Source organism: Talpa europaea (assembly GCF_964194135.1).
Source record: "Talpa europaea genome assembly, chromosome: 7".
NCBI lineage: Eukaryota > Metazoa > Chordata > Mammalia > Eulipotyphla > Talpidae > Talpa > Talpa europaea.
This window is the reverse complement of record NC_140074.1, coordinates 102,245,246-102,270,051: the sequence shown is the minus strand read 5'-3', so window position 1 is coordinate 102,270,051 and position 24,806 is coordinate 102,245,246. Positions and strand designations below refer to the sequence as shown.

Below are 24,806 nucleotides of genomic sequence, written 5' to 3'. Positions count from 1 at the left end.
CTTCCCTCCAAGTCCCCCAACAGACAACTCAGATGAAAGATGAGTAAGACAGAATAGTCTGGACATCAGATGCTTTGGATCAGGTATCAGACAATGGAACAGATTAGAAGGAGAACATCCAAGTGACAATGTGGAAAAAGTGATCAGCTCTGACAGTGAGGCTAGGCAGGATGGTGGGAGAAAGCAGTTAACTAAAGAAAGCTTCCAAATGTTGAGCCAAGGGAACAGAAAGCGTGACATAGATAATAAAGTAATGGAAGGACTTTCTGAATAGTCAGATATGATAACCTATTTTTGTTTTTAAAAGCACTTATTAGTTTCCTAATGATAAAAGTAGTACTTATTGCTCATTATAGAAATTAAAGAAAAAAAAGAAGACATAAGTCCTTCATGATCCTACTTCTAGAGATTATCATCAATTAGGTAGAGGCTTCCCCCATATCCAAAGTACATTTACACTTGGTTTGATTTGGTAAGTTATTTTTTGAGGGGTCTGATACTGTTCAAAAATTTTTCCATATTGGGCCTCCCCGGTGGCGCAGCGGTTGAGCGCTGGGTTGCGAAGCTGCCCATGGCCTCTGCGGTGCCGGTTCGATCCCCGGCTGCTTCCCAGCCACCGGAGGAGGGTCCCACATGGCGAGCAGACCTCTCCTGGTGCCCGCTGCTCCCCTCAGCAGTGTACTTCGGTCCTTCTGCCTGTTCTGCTCCCCGCTCTGGCTCTGGTGAATTCTCTCACCCTCCCGCGCTTCTGACTGTACCCAGTGCATGTATAAACAAAACAAACAAATAAAGAAAGAAAGAAAACATGCCTCTAAAAAAAAAAAAAAAATTTCCATATAAATTAATGGTAACAGTGTTCCCAAGCCTCAAAAAATAACTACTAAGTCATTCCAAATAGGTACATACTGCTTTCAGATAATGTGGGAAAGCTGAATATTTGTGCCAAGTTTTATATTTGTAAGTATACAAAGTATACTATGTACATTTTTTATATTTTTTAATTTCAAAAAGTTATTTCATATTTTTATTTCATACTTTTAAATGTCTTTGCAAATATTTTGTGGTTTCCAAAATATTTCAAGAAAAAATTATTATTGTCTTTAACCATTAGTATTAACTTTACTATTTTTGCTATTATAATTTTGTGATGAACATATTTATGCACATTAAAATTATTTCTGAGACTAGATTCCAAAATGTAGAATAACTGTATGAAAAACAGACTTCTAAATCTTCCAATTTTATTTCAAAATTGCATTCCAAATCTTTATAGTTTACTCTCAACCTCGCAAAGGGTATGAATGCCCTTTTACTGTACAATTGTCAGCTCTGAGAAATGCACGGAAATGAACAGATGTTTAGATGTTAACCGAATCCTTAATGTCTCCTTAGTCCTAGACTGGCCCCCTACACCAGACAACATGAAGGGATGTGTGATCCTAGTGTTCGTGGCTTTGTGCTCTGCCAAACCCTCCTTTCCCCCTTCGTACCTGACGCTGAAGAATATGATGCTGCAGGACATGGAAGACATAGATGATGGTGACACTGATGCTGACAACTCACTTTTTCCAACAAGAGAGCCAGTTAACCCCTTCTTCCCATTTGATTTGTTTACAACATGTCCATTTGGATGTCAATGCTACTCAAGAGTTGTACACTGCTCGGATCTAGGTAAGAACCTAAGTCAACTTGTTTTGAAGAAAACTGTCATTCTGACAAAGTGAAAAGGATAGGGAAAGTTGTCACTGAAATTTCAAAATCTCACTGATTGTGAGGGAGACTTTCACTTAAATTTTTGGAGACTTTAACAAACCCCAAATTACTTTCAAATTCATTTTTTAAAATTCAGAACCATTATAGGAGAATGACAGAAATTTCATAGTTAGAATATTTCCTTTTCTTTCCAAATTTGAATCAAAGTTCTCACATTTTATTTCCCTCATGGAGAACAGACACTACCTTGCTTTCATCTTAGGGTATAAGGAGGCTGAGAATGTGTTTTCTGAAAAAAATTCTAGAACAACAAAATAAGCTGCCTGTCTAAAACAATGAATAGGTTACAAAGTTTGAGAAATATGTAATCTAGACATTTTAAAGACAATGCGCTACTTGTTTTGAATGATTTGGACTTAGAATTGTCTAAAAGGAAGTGTCTAAACAAATGTACTTTCTAAAATCTTTTTTTTTAAAGATATATTTATTTATTTATACAAGCACTAGGTACAGTCAGAAGCACGGGAGGGTGAGAGAATTCACCAGAGCCAGAGCGGGGAGCACAGCAGGCAGAAGGACCAAGGTACACTGCTGAGGGAAGCAGCAGGCGGCAGGAGAAGTCTGCGCGCCATGTGGGACCCTTCTCTGGTGGCCTGGGAGCAGCCGGGTATCGAACCGGCGCTGCAAAGGCTGTGGGCAGCACTCAACCGCTGCGCCACCGGGAAGGCCCCACTTTCTAAAGTCTTAACAGCATTCATGGTAATACTGAATGTTGTTATAAGCCACTTTAGAAACTTTAAACTGTGTCATTATGGGGTAAAATGAAAGAGGTGAACAAAAAGCACTCAGAAAGAGATTATTATGAGCTAGAACCACTGAGAAAATCTCAGTGGAATGTACAGGCTAGGGAAAAAAGAATTTTAAGCTTTACCTTTGAGATCCTATGAGAAAGAGATGACAAGATGCAAGCAGTATCTGAGAAAAGCTCATCAGGAAGAGCTCGCCAAGTAGCTCTGGGAGGAGAAGCAGGAAGGGGCAAGGCAGTAGCGGATAGATGAACTTACTACCACTTCTTAACTGCATGCCAGGTAGGAAAAGCCTCTACCATCAGTTTGTGGAAGTGGTGCATATGAAATCACTTTGTAAAATGCACATATCTATTTTGATATAGCTGGATGCAAACTGGGTTGGTTCTAGGTAAGTTATTGCTAGAGAGATGTTCATCTTAGTATAAGACATCCTCATGTGATGGTCTTCATATCTGGGAGAAATTTGCATTAGCTCTGTACACCAAAGAACAGAAAAACCAAACCCTCAACAATAGAAGGTTGGTTGCGGTAGTTGTTCCTTATACCATCTTCTGAATATCTAGCTTTAAGAAAAACCTATTAAACAAAATTTACCCAAGAATATTTGTAGTAGTCTGATACACACCATTAAAATTACATCACTACCCCTATCCCTCTGACTGCTGCTGACAGGGGCTTGCCATACATAATTATTTACTTTAGTGAGTGTGGGAAGTGTCCATGGAAGTCTGTGTTACCTGGTTCTTTCTACAGAAACTCCAATTTCCTGCCAGACCTTTCATGCCATCTTCTAAAACCAAAATAATCCCCTATGTTTATCACTATGGCAAAATTCACCTGTGCTACAAACAAAACTGCTGACCCATCAGGTTACCCCTTCTTCCTATCTTAAAAAAGCTGCACAAATGCCTTAAAAGAGTTGTCATCTTTAAAGTCTGTAAGGCAAACTATTGAGGGCAGATGAACTACTGGCTTTCATAATATTTAGGTACTAAATTCTTCAATTTGGGCTATTCAATTTACTACTACTCTTCAAAAGATAAGGACAGCTCCCCACAAAGCACATTAATATTTGGAAATCACCTTGAAATGCACAAAAAGACAAGTTGGTAAATTGAGAATAAGTCTAGTCCAATGAAATGTTGACGTCAAAAAGAAAATATGGGTTTTGGGCTTTTTCTGCATGTCTGAACATTTTCATAATGATATATTGGGAACAAACAAGATGGTGCTGTGCTCCACAAACACAAGTGCTGTATGAATGTTTGACTGCAAGCTGGGGGTTGGGGCAGGGGTGGAGTTCAGCATCTGGGAAAGAAAGAAAAGAAAGAAACACACCGAACATAGCACCAAAATATATTTAAAGTCTTTTATAAATTAACATTTATTGAGTAGTAATATACCATATGACTATAACTTACTCTGAGATTACTATACCTTAATCTAAGATGACAGAAAAGAAAGCTATTACTGTACCTGCAAAGCACAGAAGTAACAAGACAGACCTTGGTAACTTCAAAACAGAACACACAGCTGGAAATGTGAGCCCAACTACTCTGCGCTGAGCTAACTCTGCTGTGATGACTTCAGTAAAGTCTACCACACATTTAGATGTTGTGATAAGTTATATGAGAATGAGTTTTCATAAATCAAATAATGTACAGCTAATTGGAGGGGATTATTATTAAAGGAAATGGGTAGCAGAGATTTTGAATATGTATAAAAATAATCTAACTTATCTACTTCCAAACATAATTGTTGAAGCTTATTAAAATGATAAAACCCACAGGCTTCAATTTTGCATAAGAGCCCAAAAATTTGCAAAGAATGTTAATATTTCTCAGCCAAAAATACATAGGCAGGACTGGTGTCTCCCTGTCACAATGGCAAGGCCCCACTCACTTCTATTATTCACCTTGTGGCACATGACTAAGCTAGACACCTTGTAAAAATAAAGAAGTTACTTGCAGAGATCTCTGGTCCTTTTCAAAGAACTTATGTTTTTATCATCTGTTACATGGTAAGTCATCTGTTACTATATGAAAACCACTAATTTTAACACATGAACACTTCTATCAGATTAGCAATTTCATCTTCAGCAAATAACAGCTATATAACATGTCTGTTTATTTCTCAGGTTTGTCCTCTGTCCCAAGCAACATTCCATTCGATACTCGCATGATTGACCTTCAAAACAATAAAATCAAGGAAATCAAAGAAAATGATTTTAAAGGACTCACATCACTTTATGTAAGCATATATGCTCACATTTTCAAGTATTTAAGTGAACATCTCTATCAGTTCTAAAATTATTGTGTTAGTGCAAACAATTCTTCGTGTAAAGCCTGACAGTGTTCCAGTTAATACAAAATTAGATTTATTCAATGAGTAATTTAATTCAACTAATGTTTATTGAATAATAGCCAAGTGAAACAGTCCTTAAATGAGCTTATGACCTGTTTTGCAATCACATTTACTGTACTACAAAATGAGTAAGGCTATAATTCTTCACGGGAACTCATTAACATACGGTATAAGGGAATTTGTATCAAATCACTGTTTCTTAAGTCACCAAATTCTCTAACAGCAGCACATCAACTATATACAATTTACTAATACATACTCATGTGACTTTTCTTCTAGACCTTTAAAGGTGAATTTTTCCCTTACTATTTTTTTTTTTTTTAAGATTTATTTATTTATTTACACAAGCACTGGGTACAGTCAGAAGTGCGGGAGGGTGAGAGAATTCACCAGAGCCAGAATGGGGAACAGAACAGGCAGAGTGATGAGATACACTGCTGTGGGGAGCAGCGGGCGGCAGGAGAGGTCTGCACGCCATGTGGGACCCTCCTCCGGTGGCCGAGGAGCAGCCGGGGATCGAACCAGAGCTGCAGAGGCTGCGGGCAGCTTCGCAACACAGCGCTCAACCACTGCGCCACCGGGGAGACCCTTCCCTTACTATCTTTATTAATTATATATAATAGAACTGCATAAAGGAGGAGGATAAGAGCTTTATAGAGCACTCTCAAATGCCTTCCCAGCAGTTGGGTTAGCAATGTCACCAGTTTATATCTATAAAGTGCACTGGCCCAGTGTACTGATATAGAGTACTTTTTAAATTGCATACTTTATGTGAATTGTGGGTATGTTGTATATTTCAAAACATTCATCTAATTATAATATGATTTTATATGGTACCTATCTTTAAAGAGAATCAAATGTTTTTACATATTCTATAAATCCTCTATATGATGTTTTAGCTGTTTGTTTGACATTGTGGTTCCTACACAAAAGACAGCACAGCATTTAGAGAATGAGAGGCCCTCACACATACTCCTTCCCTGTTCACTTTCAGGTCATAACAGCCACATTCATCATGAAGAACTATTGCCTATTTCTGAAAGGCTATACTTTTCTCATTTTCTGTTCTTACATAAAACCACATTGTTTGTTAATGATGAATGTGGGGCTCTGGAGGCCACTTTTGGAATTTTCATGTAAAAGTCAACACTGAAAGTACAATTTAACTGGAGACACTGCTAACCCAATGGCTGGGAAGGCATTTGAGAGCACTCTATAAAACTTTTACCCTCCTTCTACATTACATATCCTTTCTTTTGTGAGTTCTAACCACTACACATCTTAACCAAAGGAAGAAATCAACTCTGAGCTAACAGGGCACATATTTGGTCTATGTCTCCTGACAGGGAAGTCCACAGAAAGTGACACAAGAGGACACAGGGTAGAGGGTCAGGGCCAGCTCTGACCCCAACTTGTCGGGTGATTGTAGGCACATCAGTTTTCTTCATTGTATCCATTTCCTTATCACTAAAGGGAGAGAAATAATTTCTGCTAAAATTTACCTCATAGGGCCAAATGAGGACTGATCATGTTATTAAATTTTTCAGTATAACCAAACGAAAAGAGTACAAGCCATTAAGTGGCATCATTCATTTAGAAAGAACTTTTTGCCAGTTAGTAATAAAATATAACTTCAACTCTTTTCATAGATGAAATTTTTAACAGTGGTGATAAGTTTGAAAGCACTCTATAAAAGTTTGAGAGCACAGCATTTAGAGACTGAGAGGCCCTCACAAACATTCCTTCCCTGTTCACTTTCAGGCCATAACAGAGTAAGAAAAGGGGATGAAAAGAACCTACAGTGAAACATAATAATGGTAACTGTCAAAGTATGTTTCTTCTGTGAACAACAAAAAATCCAATACCAACAGAAAGGCATATTAAGTTACTCTGGAAACAACAGGATGATTGTTGCAGAATGGGACTGGAGACAAAATTTATCAAAGAAATGAATCCAGATCTGTTCCTTGAAAGAATTAGAACTTTTTATCCCCCTCTACTAATCCAGATGATCTAATTCTTAGGAAAGCTAAGTCACTGCCATCACTTAATAAACACTGGAAATTCTTTCTGCAAAGTCTGGCAATAAAAAAAGGGTGAAGTTATGCCTTTTTTGCAATGAAAATAGTTATTAGGGTGATTGATGTGACCTTGATGCCAGGACTTTCCCAGTTCGGGTTCTAAAGTTCACGCATCTGATCAGACTGAAGAGGCTGGTCTCCCTAACAGTCAGGCGCCTCTAACATGTCATTGAGGGTTTGGTGTAGAGAATGCAGGGTCACTGAACGAAGTCTTTCCCTCTCTGGGTTATATCTCCTCCAAAGGGAGCTGCCACGTTGTACTGAGAAAGATCCTTGGAACCAATGAGGGTTAGTCACTGTTCTCAGGACCCAGTCCCATCTCTACAACATGTGAGACACACCAGAAAGCTGAAGACAATTAATAGGAATTCATTCCTATTTGGGGGGAAATGATTAACATTAGTAAACATAAAAGAAATGATGTTTTGAAAGTAGATAAAATCATGCAAAAATGTATTTGATATACACTTAACTTCATTCTGTAGGTTTTAAGAGAAGATAAAGATAATAAGCACTGATCATTTTTTTAAAGGGTAACAGGGGAGGGGGAGCCTTAACCAACTGAACATACCACCTATTCAAAGATAAACCAAAACACAAAACCAATCATTACAGTTTTGCAACGCAGTAGTAAATATTTATTATTAGCTTAGACTGGGCAGAGAATAACATTATGAATCAAGTACACAAATGACATAATTTGTGTTGATTCTACGAGTGACTAATCACTGTAGAATATCAGTAAATCAAATCCACTTCCTAATATTGTGTAACTTTTGATGTGTTATCTAGGCTTTGATTCTGAACAATAACAAGCTAACAAAGATTCACCCCAAAGCCTTTCTAACTACAAAGAAGTTGAGAAGACTATATCTGTCCCACAATCAACTCAGTGAAATACCACTTAATCTTCCCAAATCTTTAGCAGAACTCAGAATTCATGATAATAAAGTTAAGAAAATACAAAAGGAGACATTTAAAGGAATGAACGCGTTACACGTTTTGGGTAAGTTTTTGCAAACGAATGGGCCATTTTCAAATTATAAGCAATATGGAGATGTTGAGGTCTTAGTCATTATTAACAATTTTAGCTGGTTATATCCAAAATTAATTTTTGAATCCAATAATCTTTACCTTGATAAGCCATTTATACATCAATTAAGGTATCAAACAAAATCTTCAGCACTTACAGAAAAATATACCTTTGTAAAACACAGGATAACGAATTCCCTCTTCCTCTCCCCCTCTCTCAAGAATTCCATTTGAAACACTTAGAGAGGTTTCTGTTTTCTGACTGAATCCAAATTGGTAAAATCTGTTCAAAAAGGTATCACTTTTAATGTGTCACATACTCAAATATAATGTATAAAATGTATATGGATATTATTTGGAATGTACATCTAACTTCTCATTACCTGCTTTAAGAGTATTGAGCTTCGGAAATTGTTGTTGTATACTTTAAATTCCATCCTATTTTCTAAGAATCATGGTATAATCATTACATGTACCTCTACATTATCTATTCAAAATACCTAACCAACATGTGCTCATTGATTTATTGACTTACTTAATTCAACTGAGAGCCTGGTTATTAAACAGCTTTACTTACTGGCATTTCCTCAAAAGTTATATTTCTATAATCAAATAAATTGGTTTAACATTTTAAAAATTCAGTTGACAAATAAAAAAACACAAAGGTTTTAAATTATTTGAAGGATGACTTCTCTTCGATATAGTACCACAATAAAATCCTTCTCATGCTTATGATTGGAAGAGATAATGATAATGTTTTGATTTAGTAACTCAAAGCAAAATAGTGAGCCTACTTTATACTCCAGCTTATGATATACAAAGCAATCTTCACTGAGTCTGACAGATGGGGAGTGGATAAAAAGATATAATGAGTGAAAAAGCCATGAACCATGAAGTTAACACTTTTCAGGGTTTTCTTAAAATATGTATCTCTGCATTGTTAGTTCCCTTCATATACAACATATGCTTGCTGAATTATGTAATTTCTCCCCACAGAAATGAGTGCAAATCCTCTTGATAATAATGGCATTGAACCAGGGGCATTTGAAGGACTGACAGTATTTCACATCAGAATTGCAGAAGCAAAACTGACCTCAGTTCCTAAAGGTTTGTATTTACTTTAAGATAAAGCATTTTATTTGTCATTTTTAAGTGACCATTAATGTAATGTAAACTGTATACATTGTCAAAATCACAGCACAATTAGAATTTTTAACAATATATCTGGTTAGTATAGGATAAAATTAGTATTCTCTCCCTCTACCTGCACTCTCCCTTCACCCCCACCCCCCACAGTCATGTATACAATGCTTTTTCATTTGTCAGTATGAAACCAGAACACACACACACACACACACACACACACACACCCCGCCCCACCAGGCAATGAGAACAAACATTAAGAAGCCCAAGACTGCCTGCAGGTGTTTTTTTCCACAAATCTTTTCTCTTTAAAAAGCAGCAGTAACCACAGCTTTCTGCCTACCTGTGCCTATGCATGGGCCCCCTTCTCTTTCCCCTTCTCCTCTTCCTAATAAACCTGCTTTTAAAATGTAAAAAATAAAAAAAGAAGCAATGAACTTTCTATTTTATTTCTCTTTCTTAGCATTTACTCATCTATACTTGTCAATTCAATGACGTGTTTGCTAGTTAGAGCTGAGAATTCTGACAGGAAGAAAGCAGAGGAAGATGCATAGGACCCTATCCATATGCCCTCTTGTGACATAATTGTTACCAGAACAAGTGATACTCTATCATGTGCCTTGAAGTTGGTGCCTCAAAGTAAAATGTTACTAAGGTCTGCTACTTGACCCTTTTTGTATTTTTCAAACACATTACTTCCATGCTGCCAGTCTGATGAGCAAGATAGGCTTGCCTTTCTTGCTACCCTTGCTCAAAGCTCCACTTTCCTTTTTCCTGAGGAGGATACTCTCTGCTATGACAACTGCCTGTATCAGCAATGACCGCTATGGTGAACAGAGTATTTTCCTTTCAAATAGCTATCTTTTGGGATTCAATGATTGAGACAGCAACTTTACCCTAATTCTTTTTCTACTACTTACCTGACCCAGGCGGTTAAAAAAACAAATTGATAATTTAAAAGACACAGCAAAGCTGCAATTATTAATTAGGTAGTGATATTTCACTTACAGCATTAAAAAGCCATTTTATTTTAGATTTTAACAAGGTAGCTAAATATAACCAAAAATATTATATTTTTCTTTCTCATCTTTAGAACAGTTAACAAAAATGCAAACTCTACCTATCAAATTAAATACACAAAATTCCTTTAATGTGCGGGAATTTGACACAGATTGAAGGGAACAGGAAAAGGAAGACCCCATTGGAAAACAGGGAGAGGAGTTAGTACAGGACAGGACAGGGACAAAAGGGGGGAAATGGGAGGAAAGGGGAGGTGAGAAGAGGAGGGGAACCAGAGAGGAGAGGACTAGGGCTGGAGGGAGAGCAGGAAAGAAGGGAAGCAGGAGGGGATCTGAGGAGTACTGTGTGGTATGAGATGCGGCGTGGGTAAGGGAAGCAAGCGTGGAAAGGAGGAGCAGAGGAGGGGTGGAGGCCAGAGAGCTAAGGAAAGGGGGAGGGGGCAATGTCCAGGAGTTAGGCTTAGAGGGGACCCCCAGTCACAGCTCTTTAGGTTCACAGCAGCTACAAACTACCTCTCTAGCCACATGTCTTCATGTTCCAAAGTGTATTTTAAAAATGAAGATTTAATTTTTCATGAAGTTCTCAAGATTCTCCCAAGGTCTAAAGTACAATTTCATGCTCTTAGAAATTGGAATCAAATTTCTCAACTTATAAAACTATTCATTCAAGATCTCTACAACATTCAAGCAAAGTTTTTGGTTTTTATGCTTTATTTGCTAAAATGCTAGGGCTGCCTGCCTAAATATTATAATCCAATCATTATTATCTGCTGTGACAGAATGAGATTAGGCAGAGATTCAAAAGGTCGTTCTCAGACTAGACAGGTTAACACAAGGAGGGTGGAAAACATTTTCCTTCCTATTCATTTGGAAAAGTCTACTACTTAACAGTATCACATGACCGGTAGAGGTGGAGAGGATGGAGGAGACATCTGTCTGAAGACAGAGTAGGAATAGATATATGTTAGGGTTTATCAGCAGTCATTGGAGCTTCCATCCAAATCCATACCTCAGCTCATTTACCCTATGAAGGCTTCTTTTTCTTTAACCTTCCCCATGCTCTAGGGGTGGAACAGTCTCCTCAAATTTTACTAATATTCTCCCAATAAGTTTTCAACTCTCAAAATGAGCATCTCTCTCCCATTCTCCCAATAAGTTTTCAACTCTCAAAATGAGCATCTCTCTCCCTCTCTTTGATTTGCTACAATGTATTCTAAAAAAGGCTAGCACATTCTGACATTTTCCTAGTGATTCCTGTAGGTGTGATGGATTTGCTCAACTATATAGAGACCTTTACATATTGGAGTATATAGTTACTCCATAAATATATTTAAACTCAACTAATTACAATTCAAGAAATTAGAACTCTCTCAGTTTAGAATTACTTTCCTACTCCAGTTTATTTACTTTTAAAATTCAAAGTACATTCAGGAATCAACATAAATTCTGCCATGAAAAGTGTGATATTCATAGGATGCTTCAGTTATCTTCAACAGTTTTTACCACTAATATAGGAAGGAACTGACTCAGCAAGAGTTGAAGAAAAGAATACTTCCCCCAGTTTGCTAACTAGAACTTATGATTGACAGGCAGTACCTTATCTATAGGGCTAAATAAATGAAATCTGAGTGGGTTTTCTGATTAGTCTCTCACTCTTTCAGTATCAGGAAATCTGGGGAGGGCTGGGTCAGGCCTGTAGGTGTCAGGAGAGCCAGATAGCAGATACTTCTTTGAATTCATGCAAAAACAAATAATTGGAAAGAATACTGCAATGTTTCAAATGTATTAAACAGAGTAAAAATTGTGCTTATAGAGATACTTGTGTCAATAGAGAGAGAGCGAGAAATCTAACAGAAGAAGAGATATTAAGAGGTAAATAAGTCTGGAAACTACTCGGCTCCTGAGTAAAACAAATCAAGTGCAAAATAATATATTTGAGTTCACTAGGGAAATATTGGATAATTGTAAAGAATTATTGCTAATTTTGTTAGATGTGATATTGATATGATAGTGGTATTTAAAAAAAGATGATCTTATGAATTAGAGACATATGTATGGAATCTGATTTTAAATACTCTGACAAAAAAATGTGAATAAATAAATAAGACAATAAATACCTAATTGAGTAGATAACATAATACTGGAAAAATAGAAGAAATTGAAGCCATGCAACAGCAGTTCATAACAGTTCATAATACTAGTTTCTAATTTGGTGTATGTTTGAAATTTTCCATAATAAAATTTTTTTTAAAAAGTACCAATAGCTAAAAAATCGCCAAGTCCATAATATAAAACTTAACCAGTAAATAATCAATGAGGCTTGGTCTTTCTTGACTATATGTATTTTTTTTCTTATCACTAGGACTACCAACAACTTTACTGGAGCTTCATTTGGATTATAATAAAATTTCAACTGTTGAACTTGAGGATTTCAAACGATACAAGGATCTGCAAAGGTAAACGTCCCCAAATTTTAACTCAGAAGTGGCAGCCTGTGCTATTAAGATATTAATGAAACTTCTTGGAGAATGCACAGGGAGACCTAGCCAAGATGATCACTGCTGCTACTGAAGAATATGAAGGGAAAACTCAAAGAAAATGCTAATATAGTGTCTAGGTAATGGGGGGAGGAAAACCAAATGGAACTAGGAGAAAGGCACTTTTCAAATGTCTCTTTTGTTGAATATAGTTCAGATAAAGAATTTTCTGACATAAAATACTTTCCTCTGAACATATACACACAAATAGGATAGATAGTATTTCTAAATAGGTTGTGGTATTTTCAGTATCAACTTTCAGTTTTCAGTATTAACTGTATCACACTATCTGCTTAAGAGTCTGTACATTTTGTATTATTTTTAGGTTGGGCCTAGGAAACAATAGAATCACAGATATTGAAAATGGAAGTTTTGCTAACATACCACGCATACAAGAAATACACTTGGAAAAGAATAAACTAAAGAAAATCCCTTCAGGATTACCGGAGTTGAAATATCTCCAGGTAAAACATTCTACTTATGTTTTGTGGATATTTTATTTTTCTTTATTTCTATAAAACAGTATCTGAAGCAAAGACCAAACAAGTAACAAGGGTCATTCACACATAATGACTCTCAGATTACCTGGGTATTCTGTGCAGCAGGAGAGTATCAAGAGAATGGGTTCTACACAGTTAAATATTGCAGGTCCTGTGTCTTTCTTCTGGTTTCTCCTACTGACAGTCCATTGTGGCAAAGTTACTAACCCATCTACTTTTAGGTTTCTTGGGTGGCAGTGGCTGTATCAGGGCAGGACTAGTCATGAAGAAACCAAGTAGGACCAATGTGATTTCATTTCTGAAGGTAGCACATGGATATGAGTTACCAGGCATTTTCACCATCAATGTGGGGCTACATTAGAAGTATGTATGCTTTTAAAAAATTTTTGGGCCAGAATATATTTATATATTCATACCAGAAGTCAGTATTTGGTGTAAGCATCAATACTAAACAAAAGCCAGTATTTGGTTTAAGTTGAAATTTTTTGTTCTTCATTATTAGAAATGTTTCCCTTCTCTTAGCTGGGAGATGCCACAGAATCCTTGGAGAATAATAAAGTTTTGGATCCGCCTAAGAACAAAACATGAAAACAATATTTTGCACATAATATTAGGAGTTTCACAACACCCTGATTCTTATGTATGGACCTCAAATTAAGAGGTCCCATTTCATTTGGTCCATTTTCCCCTGTGCTTTCCTTGATGTACAATGTCCTGATCTTTTAAGTAGCAAAAACACAATGAGAAAAATACTGGGCCTTGGCCACTTGCTTCTTCTAGATTTCTTTCCAACTTATCTTTAAATGAGGTTTGCTCACTACACTCTTTTGAGATAGAAACCATCAAAATGGACATGCTAGAGGCAGGTGTAACAACTTTTGCTTTTGACTTTCAAATGCTGCATGTAAGTATCTCTCTAGGCAATGAACACGACCTAGTCTTTTCTCTCAAGCTATTCATCTTTGTTCATTTCTCCACAACTCCAACCCAGCTTCTGGGCACTCTTAAATCTACCTGGACTCTTTAAAAGTGAACAGGATGATAGCAGAGAAGAACACAATCACAGAGTAAAGTTCAACAAATGTCCACACAGCAAGACTCTATGTCCAGCACTGTTTTCCAATCCCTGTGGGTCAATGCTAGGCAGACTTGACTTCAGTGCTGATGCAGGCTGCAGACAAGAACTACATAAAGCATTTCTTACAAAAATAACAGAGAGTAGAGGGAATTCCACACCAAACTTAAAGGTTTTACCTGGAGTTTTCATGAACAATTCAGATGAGTCTTACCAAGACATAAAAGCAGAATCTAGAGGTAATAGCAGCCAGAACCCATATCTTAGCTTTGCCAGCAAAAGCTCAGGCTTTTTTAAAGGTCAAAACGCTGTCATTAAGTAGATTGTCTTTCTTCCCAAAAATCCCCGTGTTGCCAAAAAAGGAATTTAAAGAGAATGAAGGAAAGTTCACATATTATCCATTCTTTCAATAATAATTTCATTTAAAAATACACAGTCTTTGATATAAATATAAAATTGTATTTTATCCTTTGGTACAAATAAAGATTCAACTATTGATGCTCTATTACAGATATGCATTAAAATGTGAATAGGCATATTTTTTCTATAAAACTTGCACAAATGTAGTCCTTTCTCCCTTGATCAGAGAAAATGCTAGCCAATCATTCTTTCATATTCATAATACAAGACTAATTCTTAGAGCATTAAAGCTTTATTCTTCTGTTAATTTTTAATACATTTAAAACACTATTGCAAATATGGCACTGAAGTAACCATATCTATCTATCTACCTACTCTATCTATCCTTATCTACCTTCTATCTATCTATCTATCTATCTATCTATCTATCTATCTATCTATCTATCTATCTATCTATCTATCTATATCTACCTACTCTATCTATCTGTATCTACCTACTCTATCTATCTCTATCTATCTATCTATATCCATCCATCCATCCATCATCCACCCACCCACCTACCCACCTACCTACCTACCCTACCTACCTCTCTATCAAGGAGAATGGCATGATACCAGGCAAGGTGCCAAGGGACCATGAAGGGTGTTCTGGGCCTTGGCATGAGTCCTGTGCCACAACTGACACACAGGACACTTTTATGTATAACATGTGATAATAAATATTTAATGTGTACAATTGAGTATATTTTAAATGAAATGCATTCAAAGCAGTATAAAGACAAATCGACAAATACTGACTACAAACAAAATATCCCCTTAAATATTTGTATATTTAACTCAACTCTTTTCCTACTTCAACAGATAATTTTCCTGCATTCTAATTCAATTTCGAAGGTGGGAGTGAATGACTTCTGCCCAACAGTGCCAAAGATGAAGAAATCTTTATACAGTGCAATAAGTTTATTCAACAACCCAATGAAGTACGGGGAAATGCAACCTGCAACATTTCGTTGTGTTTTGAGCAGAATGAGCGTTCAGCTTGGGAACTTCAGAAAGTAATAGTTAGCAATTAGTAATATCCATTTAATATAAATTTAAAAATTATTACATTTGGAATACTTGAACTCTATTAATAATGGTGGTATAGCACACATCAGCAAAAATCTATTCCTACATAAGTCCACTGACTTAGCTCATGACAAAAAATTTCAGAATTTTGCAAAACTATTAATATATCATGATTAAGAGAAACAAGCATGTACTGCAGTTTCCTTTTTGCATACAAGTGATTTTGCATAAAGCTCATGCTTGAACATTCTTTCTCAGTAACAAAAAAATAAGACATTCAGTATTTAATTTGACAATTTTATCAAGTGCATTTTAAAAAGAACTGTACTGTAAATGGAATGCCTGACTTAGCAAAATTTGTGTTCTTTTCATTTGCTGTTGGAAAACCAAAATTGACAAGGATGGTTATATTATTCTTATCCTTTCATTAACACCTTGGGTGGTACTGTAATATTTCTCATAATGTTTAAGTATGGTTTGATATCTTTAATTACATTTTCATGTCTCAGAGCCTTATTGCTTTTACGTTTAAATCTAACTCCTTAAAGACTTCAGTAAGTGTGTATTACCACCTTGATAGAGGCTATTCATAAAAGCTGGTTTTGGGGCTATAGTACATGCTTTTCTTTTTTAATTATTATTACCTGATTATAAAACTTCTATAATATTGTGTAGTGAGTGTTTACGTAAAATCTGTTAATTCAAATTTTTTATTATTACAGTTCTTATAAGCTTTTAACATTAATTCAATTGTTAGGTTATGTAACATTGTTGCCTCAGTGCTAAGGAGTATTTTTGAGATTTCCTTTTGGAAGACCTTGGTTGGAAGAGCCTGGAAAAGAATAAACCCCAAAACAAATGATTTTTCAGGAAATCTTAAGAGTCAAATCACAGTTGGTTGAAAACAACTGCTTCATAGAAAAATTACTTAATTTTGAAATTGTGACATAAGATTGGAAATGTGGAACAAACCAGTTACTTTGTTTTGTAAATTTGTGGGAGCAAGATGGAAGTATGAGTAATATAATAAAGCTTAACCACTAGTAGTAACAGAACAGAAAGAGCACAGAAATGCAGAGCTTTCAGTTGGAAGAAGTAACCAGAACCCAATTCCTCTGATAGCCTTAGGTAAATCTCCTAAGGAACCAGTCTCTCCCTCTGTACAGTGTGAAGGTGACCATATGAATGAATAAAGTTGCTATGAGGACAGAAGGATATAAATGTATGTGAAAATGCTTTGTAAACAATAAAGGTTCATGTTTGAGCGAAACTTTACTCTGGACAACTATTGAATGGTGAAAAAAATTAAGAATTATCATGTCTTTAAAAATTAAGAATACATTACGGCGATAATCATTCTAAAATTAAAATATTCGGGCCTCCCCGGTGGCGCAGCGGTTGAGCGCTGGGTTGCGAAGCTGCCCGGCCTCTGCAGCGCCGGTTCCATCCCCGGCTGCTCCCCGGCCACCAGAGGAGGGTCCCACATGGCGAGCAGACCTCTCCTGCTGCCCGCTGCTCCCCTCAGCAGTGTACTTCGGTCCTTCTGCCTGCTCTGCTCCCCGCTCTGGCTCTAGTGAATTCTCTCACCCTCCCGTGCTTCTGACTGTACCCAGTGCATGTATAAACAAAACAAATAAATAAATAAATAAATAAAACATGCCTCTATTAAAAAAAAAAATTAAAAAAAAAATTAAAATATTCTACAGTTCTGACAGTTTTAAGAAATAAAATACTCTTTTCTACAACACAACTTAAAACTAAAATTGTGATATCATTGCATGTATAACAACATAAGTAGAAACCAAATGTTTACCAAAATTTTAAGAATCCAGATCTTGAGTATGGTCTGAGCAGTAGAGTTTAAAGTAGCTAACTTAATCTTTTCCTAAAAGACAAAACAAAAATTTTGAGTGCCAGAAATGATTCTTAAGATCACTGTAACTAATTTCCTGTAGTTAATCTTTTTGTTTTTCATCCCTCAGCTATTAACCATTTTTCAGTTATAAGTTTGCAAAAAACAAATCACGAATAAATATCACAACCAAAGCTGCATTAAAGTGTTCTGCCACAAACCCATTTTATAATACAAATATTAACCTACTTGACATTCTTGACATTCATTAGAAACAAAAAATTACTACAAGTTATTGTGTTTATTAAGGTCTTCCAGGCAGTATAATATCTCAATGGCAATCTATCCTTATTTCTTCTGAAGTAACTACAATAAAAAAATGAACATTGAATTCAGGAAACAAATATCATACTTTTAGAAAAATCACTTGAAGTCACATATTAAAGATTGAAAAATAAATCAGTTTTGTTCCTTCTTAATCTTTTGCATTATTTCTTTCCTTCTGCCATTCTTTCTAGAAAGACTTGTCTTACCTCATTTGTACTTACCTCTCTAATGATATAATCCTACTGACTTAACAATCTTATTTCCCTAAAGTCATACTGTATAAATAACTTTAAGCAACAATAGGTGGCCTTTTAAAAATGTTTTCAGATGTTCTTCCACCAAAAGCTTTTCTTGTATTTATTCCTTTAGTCCTCTCAACAGCCCTATGAGGCAGGTCTCTGAATCCTCATCTCAAATGCTGACTGCAGTGATTAACAAACTTTCAAAAGCAAACCCTAACATTTGTAGCTAGAAAACACACTCAGAATTAGCACTATGAACAATGTTAGTGAAGCCCACATTGTCCCCCTCCATGTTTTCTCTTCTTAATCATTTGGGCACTTACAGACCTTCTTGCCCTTCTATGACCTTGCCCTGCTTTCCCATCTACCGGCATCTATCCCTTCCTTCTTATTCTCTTCTCACACCCCATATCACAATCACTTTATTTTCTAATTGGAATATTAAAAGTGGTTCCTTGCCTCATTTTGCAGCCCAATGTGAACATGACCAAGCAAATAGTTCAGTGTATTATCTGGATTGCATATGCCAGTTCCTTCATCAAAAGCTCATCAGCGTTCCTGAGTTATAAAACCTTCAACCTATCTTTTAAGACTGTCTAGGTCCCACATTCAAATAATGACTTGAACTTTTATGCTTACATCTTTTTATGCTCTAACACAGGATTACTTGCTAGTTCTCAAGTATATTATTTATTTTCTGGCAGCTGTGTCTTTGCTCATGCCATCTTTTGTATCTATCACAATCTTACCCAGCCTCAAATGTCAAAAGTCCATCTTCCCGATTCTCCATAAACAGATATGGCTTCTTCCCCCCTCTGCCACTGAATCTTCCCAGCATTTTGATTGTGCTTCTCTTCTGCCCTTATCACAACCTATCTTATTATAGCTATTTATATACTGATATTTTCCAGAGTATTCTAGACATATTGGCTGTAAGCACTGTGTTTCAGTCATCTTGGTATTCCCTCTTTCCACCCCCCTTACCAAAGGCTGGCACAGTGCCTTTGCTCAATATATGCTTCTAAATTAATCAATAAAGGAAAAGGAAAAACTTTTTTTTTTAAGATTTATTTATTTATACAAGAGCTGGGGTATAGCCCAGAGGCGTGAGAGGGTAAGAGGATTCACCACAGACAGAGTGGGGAACAGAACAGGCAGACTGATGAAATACACTGCTGAGGGGAGCAGTGGGCGAGACAGGAGAGGTCTGTCACGCCATGTGGGTATCTCTGCGGCTGGCGGGATCGAACTGGCACTGCAGAGGCTGTGGACAGCTTCACAGTGCAGCGCTCAACCGCCTGCGCCACCAGGGAGGTCCAAAAGGAAAAACTTTTATTCTCACCATGTCATTCCCCTTCCCCTCCTGCTCCAGGGCAGTGGACACATCCCTTTTGCAGATGTACTGCTGTGCTCTTAGTTCTCAGAGGGAGGGGTGGAGGCATTTTTTCCCAATGCATTCAGTGTTACTGAAGGGTTTATTAGTTTCTATCACAGGCTTTGGGGAGTTTTGAACAAATCCTCACACCCAATCAGCTCTGACTAGTGCTGTAACAAGGGAAGCATTCTCAGCAGTAATCTCTCCCCTGGTGAAATAGTAAAATGAGAAATAAAGAGCTGTTTTAAAATGAACTCTTACATGGGCCTCCCCGGGGGCCCTAGGGGATAAAACACAGCACTATGAAGCTATCTGCAGCCACTGAAGCACAAATTCAATCCTAGGCCAGGAGGTGATCCACATGGCGCAGCAGACTTCTCTTGTCTAGCCTGCTGCTCCCCTCAACAGTATGTTTCAGTAAATATGCCTGTTCTGCTCCCCACTCTGTCTCTGGTGAATCCTCTCACCCGCCCTCATCCCACACCTCTAGTCTGCACCCCAGCTCTTGTATGCATAAATTTTTAAAAATAAAATAAAATAAACCCTTACATGGACATAAGAGGTTACAGATGACCTGACTAAAGGTCAGAAACAGGACAAATCAAGACAAGGGGCAAATGCACAGATCATTTTCTACTTTAAAAGCAGAGTACAGGCAGTCATGTGAAGTTCTGATATAAAGACCTGAGTTTGATGTCTCATTGGGTCCAGACTCAACTTCTGGATCTACAAAGGGGAGTCAATATTGCTTTAATTTTTTTCTCTCTCTTCTTTTAAATGTATATAAACGTAAGTTTTAATATCTTCTTTTTTTAAAAAAAAAAAGATTTATTTATTTATTTATACAAACACTGGGTACAGTCAGAAGTGCAGGAGAGTGAGAGAATTCACCAGAGCCAGAACAGGGAACAGAATAGGCAGACTGACGAAATACACTGCTGAGGGGAGCAGCAGGCGCTAGCAGGAGAGGTCTGTGGTGACTTGTGGGACCCTCGCCGGTGCCGGGGAGCGAACTGGCACTCCAGAAGCTGCGGGCAGCTGCCCAGCGCTCAACCACTGCGCCACCAGGGGAGGCCCACTTTAATTTTTCTTTATTAGGGATCTGGGGAGAAAATATAATTTTGTACAGCAAAAAAAAAAAAAAAAAAAAAAAAAACTTGAGTTGGGTGCTGGTGATTTCCTTTTTATTAAGGAGAATTTATAATAGGAAAAAAAGTAGACAAAACAATAAAATGAGTACATCATTCATTTTCAAAAGTCAGCAACTCATAGCTAATCCTATTTCATTCATACTCCTAATCCTATTATTTTTTATGATGGCTTTATTGACTCATACATTGTACAATCCACCCATTTAAAGTATGTTCACTTGTTTTTAGTATATCCAGGTTTAGCAACCATGAATACAATTTCAGAATATTTTCAACTCCAAAAAAGAACCCTATGCTTGTTAAAAGTTACTCCCCATTTTCTCCCAACCTAGGTAAGCACCAATCCATTTTCTGTCTCTAAGGATTTTATATGTCTCTGGACCTTTCACATAAATGGAATAATAAATATGTAATCTTTTGTGTCTGACTCCTTCCATTTAGCATAATGTTCTCAACATGCACTCATATAGCATGTATCAACCCTTCCTTTCACTAATCCACTCTATGGATGGGGCACATTTACTTATCCATTCATCAGCTGACTGACATGATTTGTTTCTACTTTCTGGCCATAATGAATAATGCTACTACATTCTTTGGAGAAATGGTTATTCAAATTGTTTACAATTTTAAGTTGGTGACTATCACTATTATTACTGCTGTCTTGTATGAGTTGCTTATGTACTCTAGAAACAAGTCCTTTATCAGACATATGATTTAGAAAATAGGGCCTCCCTGGTGGCGCAGGCGGTTGAGCACCGCACTGTGAAGCTGTCCGCAGCCTCTGCAGTGCGGGTTTGATCCCGGCCGGCCAGCCAGCAAGAATCCCACATGGCACAGCACACCTTTCCTGTCTCACCCACTGCTCCCCTCTGCAGTGTATTTCATCAGTCTGCCTATTCTGTTCCCCGCTCTGTCTCTGGTGAATCCTCTCACCCTTCCGTGCATCTGGCCTGTACCCCGGTTCTTGCATAAAAATAAATCTTAAAAAAAAAAAAAAAAGAAAATACTTCCCCTACTCTGTAGGTTGTTTTTTCCACTTTCTTTATAGCATCCTTTGTCATGGAAGAAAAAATTTAATTTTGATGATAACCAATTTATCTGTTTTTTTTTTCTTTTTGTTTCTTGTGCATTTGGTATGTTCAAGGTCAAAAAGACTGACATCTATGTTTTATTCTAAAATTTAATAGTCTAGCTCTCATATATAGGTCTTTATTTCATTTTGAGTTAATTTTTATATGTTAATCCATATATGATATGGATTCCCAGTTTTCTTGGTCACATAGAAAACAAAAGGGAAGAACAGAATTTTAGGTCTGGAAACAGCCTTATTTAACCTCTTTACAATGAGAAAATGGATTCCCCAGAGACATAGGAGTCTTCAGGTTCATAACAATCTATGGAGACAGCCTCCCATGATGGCCACTGTGAATCTATAGCTATAGAGGTTCTACCACCTCTATCCATTCTGAAACCACAGAATAGCTTATGTCTAATTTCCCATATATACTGAAAAAGATACATATTTCAAAAATTTATTTCCAAAAATGAAATTTTTGCATTAAATTTGCTGGACAAATTACCTAATTTTCACCATGGAAGGGTAATCTTATGCTAATATGCTGTAGAAGTCTGAAAATAAAGACAACAAACCTAGAAATACTTTAAAAGAATCTCAAAACACTACTGTGATTTAAAAAACGTAAACAGGGCCTCCCCGATGGCGCAGCAATTGAGCGCTGGGTTGCAAAGCTGCCCGCAGCCTCTGCAGGGCCGGTTCGATCCCCGGCTGCTCCCCGGCCACCAGAGGAGGGTCCCACATGGCGCGCAGACCCCTCCTGCCGCCCGCTGCTCCCCTCAGCAGTGTACTTCGGTCCTTCTGCCTGCTCTGCTTCCCGCTCTGGCTCTGGTGAATTCTCTCACCCTCCTGCGCTTCTGACTGTACCCAGTGCTTGTATAAATAAATAAATAAATCTTTAAAAAAAATAAAATAAAATAAAAAATAAAAAACGTAAACAACATCTAACTAGAAGCAGAAATTATAATATGTGGTCTGGCTAATAAAAGCATATACTTGGGAAAACAAAGGGATGGAATATTTGAAAACTGGGAGCAGAGTTATACTTTGCATACTTACAAAGTGTGTGAGTCACTTCACAAGACTATAAAAATCTTATTAAAAAAAGAGACCAGCACTAGCATTTACAGAGCCCATACCATATGGCAATAACAAATGACGGATTCTAAAGGTAAGGTTGAAATACCAAGCACTCACTCAATCATCACAAAGCCTTATGATGGTAGAAATGGACATATCAATCCCCCCCCCAAATTAATAAAAAAGCATAGGACTTAAAACAGTGAAAACAATTTGGGAAATAAAAGAACAAAGCTGGAGAACATATACTACCTGATGACAAAGCCTACTGAAAAGCTGCTGTAACAAATAAGTAAGGCACATAGAACAGTGAGATAGAACTGAGAATCTAGAAAAAGATCTGTACATTTATGGTTAACTGACTTTTAACAACGATATCAAGGCAATGCATGGGGAAATCATCATTGTTTCAACATATGGTACTGAGATCATTGGCTATTCACATGGAAATAACTGAACTTAGTCCCTAATCTCATATTACATACAAAGTTAACTCAAAATAGATCACAGAACTAAATGTAAGAGATAAAACTACAAACTTCTGTAAGAATCCAGCAAACAAAAAAGAAATAAAACTTTTCTTTTTTAACTGTCCTAAATTGTTGAACAGGTAATAATTTTATAAACATTATGTATTATTAATTACAATAGCAGAGTTAAAGAATATTGTGCCTTCTCTAAGCTCCACAGTGAGAAACACCAATAGTGTGGGGGAACATGTGGCCTTCACTAAGGCCATGGCTCATAAGACTTGCAGATGTCAGCTTTTGAATCTTCCCATGCTTGTGGACTGGTTTAAAATGACCCAGTGGTGATCCACTGAGTGTCAGGATTTCTTCTGAGAGCTTTATGGAATAAATTAGTAAGGATAACAAGCAATCTATATGTGGAATCTTTACCCGCCCAGTAAGAATTCAGGACTCTCATAGCCCCAAGGTGGCATCCAGCTTGTCCTGTAGGAACAGACTGAAGACTTGAGAAAACTTTAGCTGGTTAATCCCTGTTGAGAGCCTGCTGCCCTAAAGGGAGCAGGAGTTTTTGGAGAATACCTGTTTTCTCTGCATACACAGTTCCAGGACGTTAGAAGTTCAACTTCTTCCCAGAATTGACTCCTGTTTTCTGAGGACCTACTGGTTTGTGCGCATGTGCCCTATTAACCAGGAAAACTTGTTTTCAGCAGTAACTTATTAATCTATATAAGCAAAAACACAATTGCATGCTATTTTCTTGTTCCTTTGTTCATATCTTCAATAAAAGTTTGGGCTGGGAGAGTAAAAGGCAAAGCTGCTCTTGATGTCACTCTCCCCAGGCTCCCCCCACTGCAAATTCATTTAGACTCCAAGTCTTTGTTAATGGCAGAGAACTTCATCGGCTGTCCTGTCCATGGCAGATTCCATGATGGACAGACTTGCCATAGGCTACACCCTTATAAGTGTATGTTAGCAGTCACTAGAGTGCACAGGAATCCAATATATGACATAGCCATGCTTGGCCTTGTATCCCAGTATGCTGGCTTTATCAGGCCGGTAGAGAAGAGGACACTGTGGCGTCCTGAGAACTGGTGGTATTGCCAGCAATGTACACAAAGAGAAGGTAAATCACCACATAAGTGCTTGTGTTGGCTTACCTGATGACTGTCTCCAGATAAAAAAGAGCCTTTTACTCCAGGAATAAATCTTCAAGGATTTAGCTAGGAAAAGTGCTCTTGGACTTGTCGTCAAAAGCATTAGCCAAAAAGAAAAAATTATAAATTGGGCTTTACAAAATTAATATTTGTGTGTCAAAAGATACCATTAGAAAATGAAAAGATGAGTCACAGACTGGAAGAAAACAACTGTGGAATATGTATTGGTAAAGGACTTGTATCCAGAATATATAAAGAATGCTTATAACTCATACCAAGATGAACAGCACAATTAAAAACAAGCAAAATTTGATATACAGTTTTAATATAATCCCAGCAAGATCTTTTGTAGATATAGACAAGGTTATTCTAAAAT

General features: G+C 37.0%; 2 protein-coding genes across 2 annotated transcripts in view; one reads left to right on the top strand and one right to left on the bottom strand.

Annotated features, from left to right (window-relative positions):
• The window catches only part of CENPP (centromere protein P), a gene marked incomplete at its 5' end in the record, with an annotated part of 170,850 nt that overhangs the window by 92,578 nt on the left and 53,466 nt on the right, over window positions 1–24,806 (bottom strand). The window lies entirely within an intron of this gene.
• ASPN (asporin) lies at window positions 1,422–15,692 on the top strand (the record flags this gene model as incomplete). The annotated part of the gene is made up of 7 exons (XM_084237447.1): window positions 1,422–1,671; window positions 4,660–4,772; window positions 7,760–7,973; window positions 8,996–9,106; window positions 12,524–12,617; window positions 13,024–13,162; window positions 15,495–15,692. 7 exons carry the CDS (start codon window positions 1,422–1,424, stop codon window positions 15,690–15,692), a joined length of 1,119 nt encoding a protein of 372 aa, XP_084093573.1.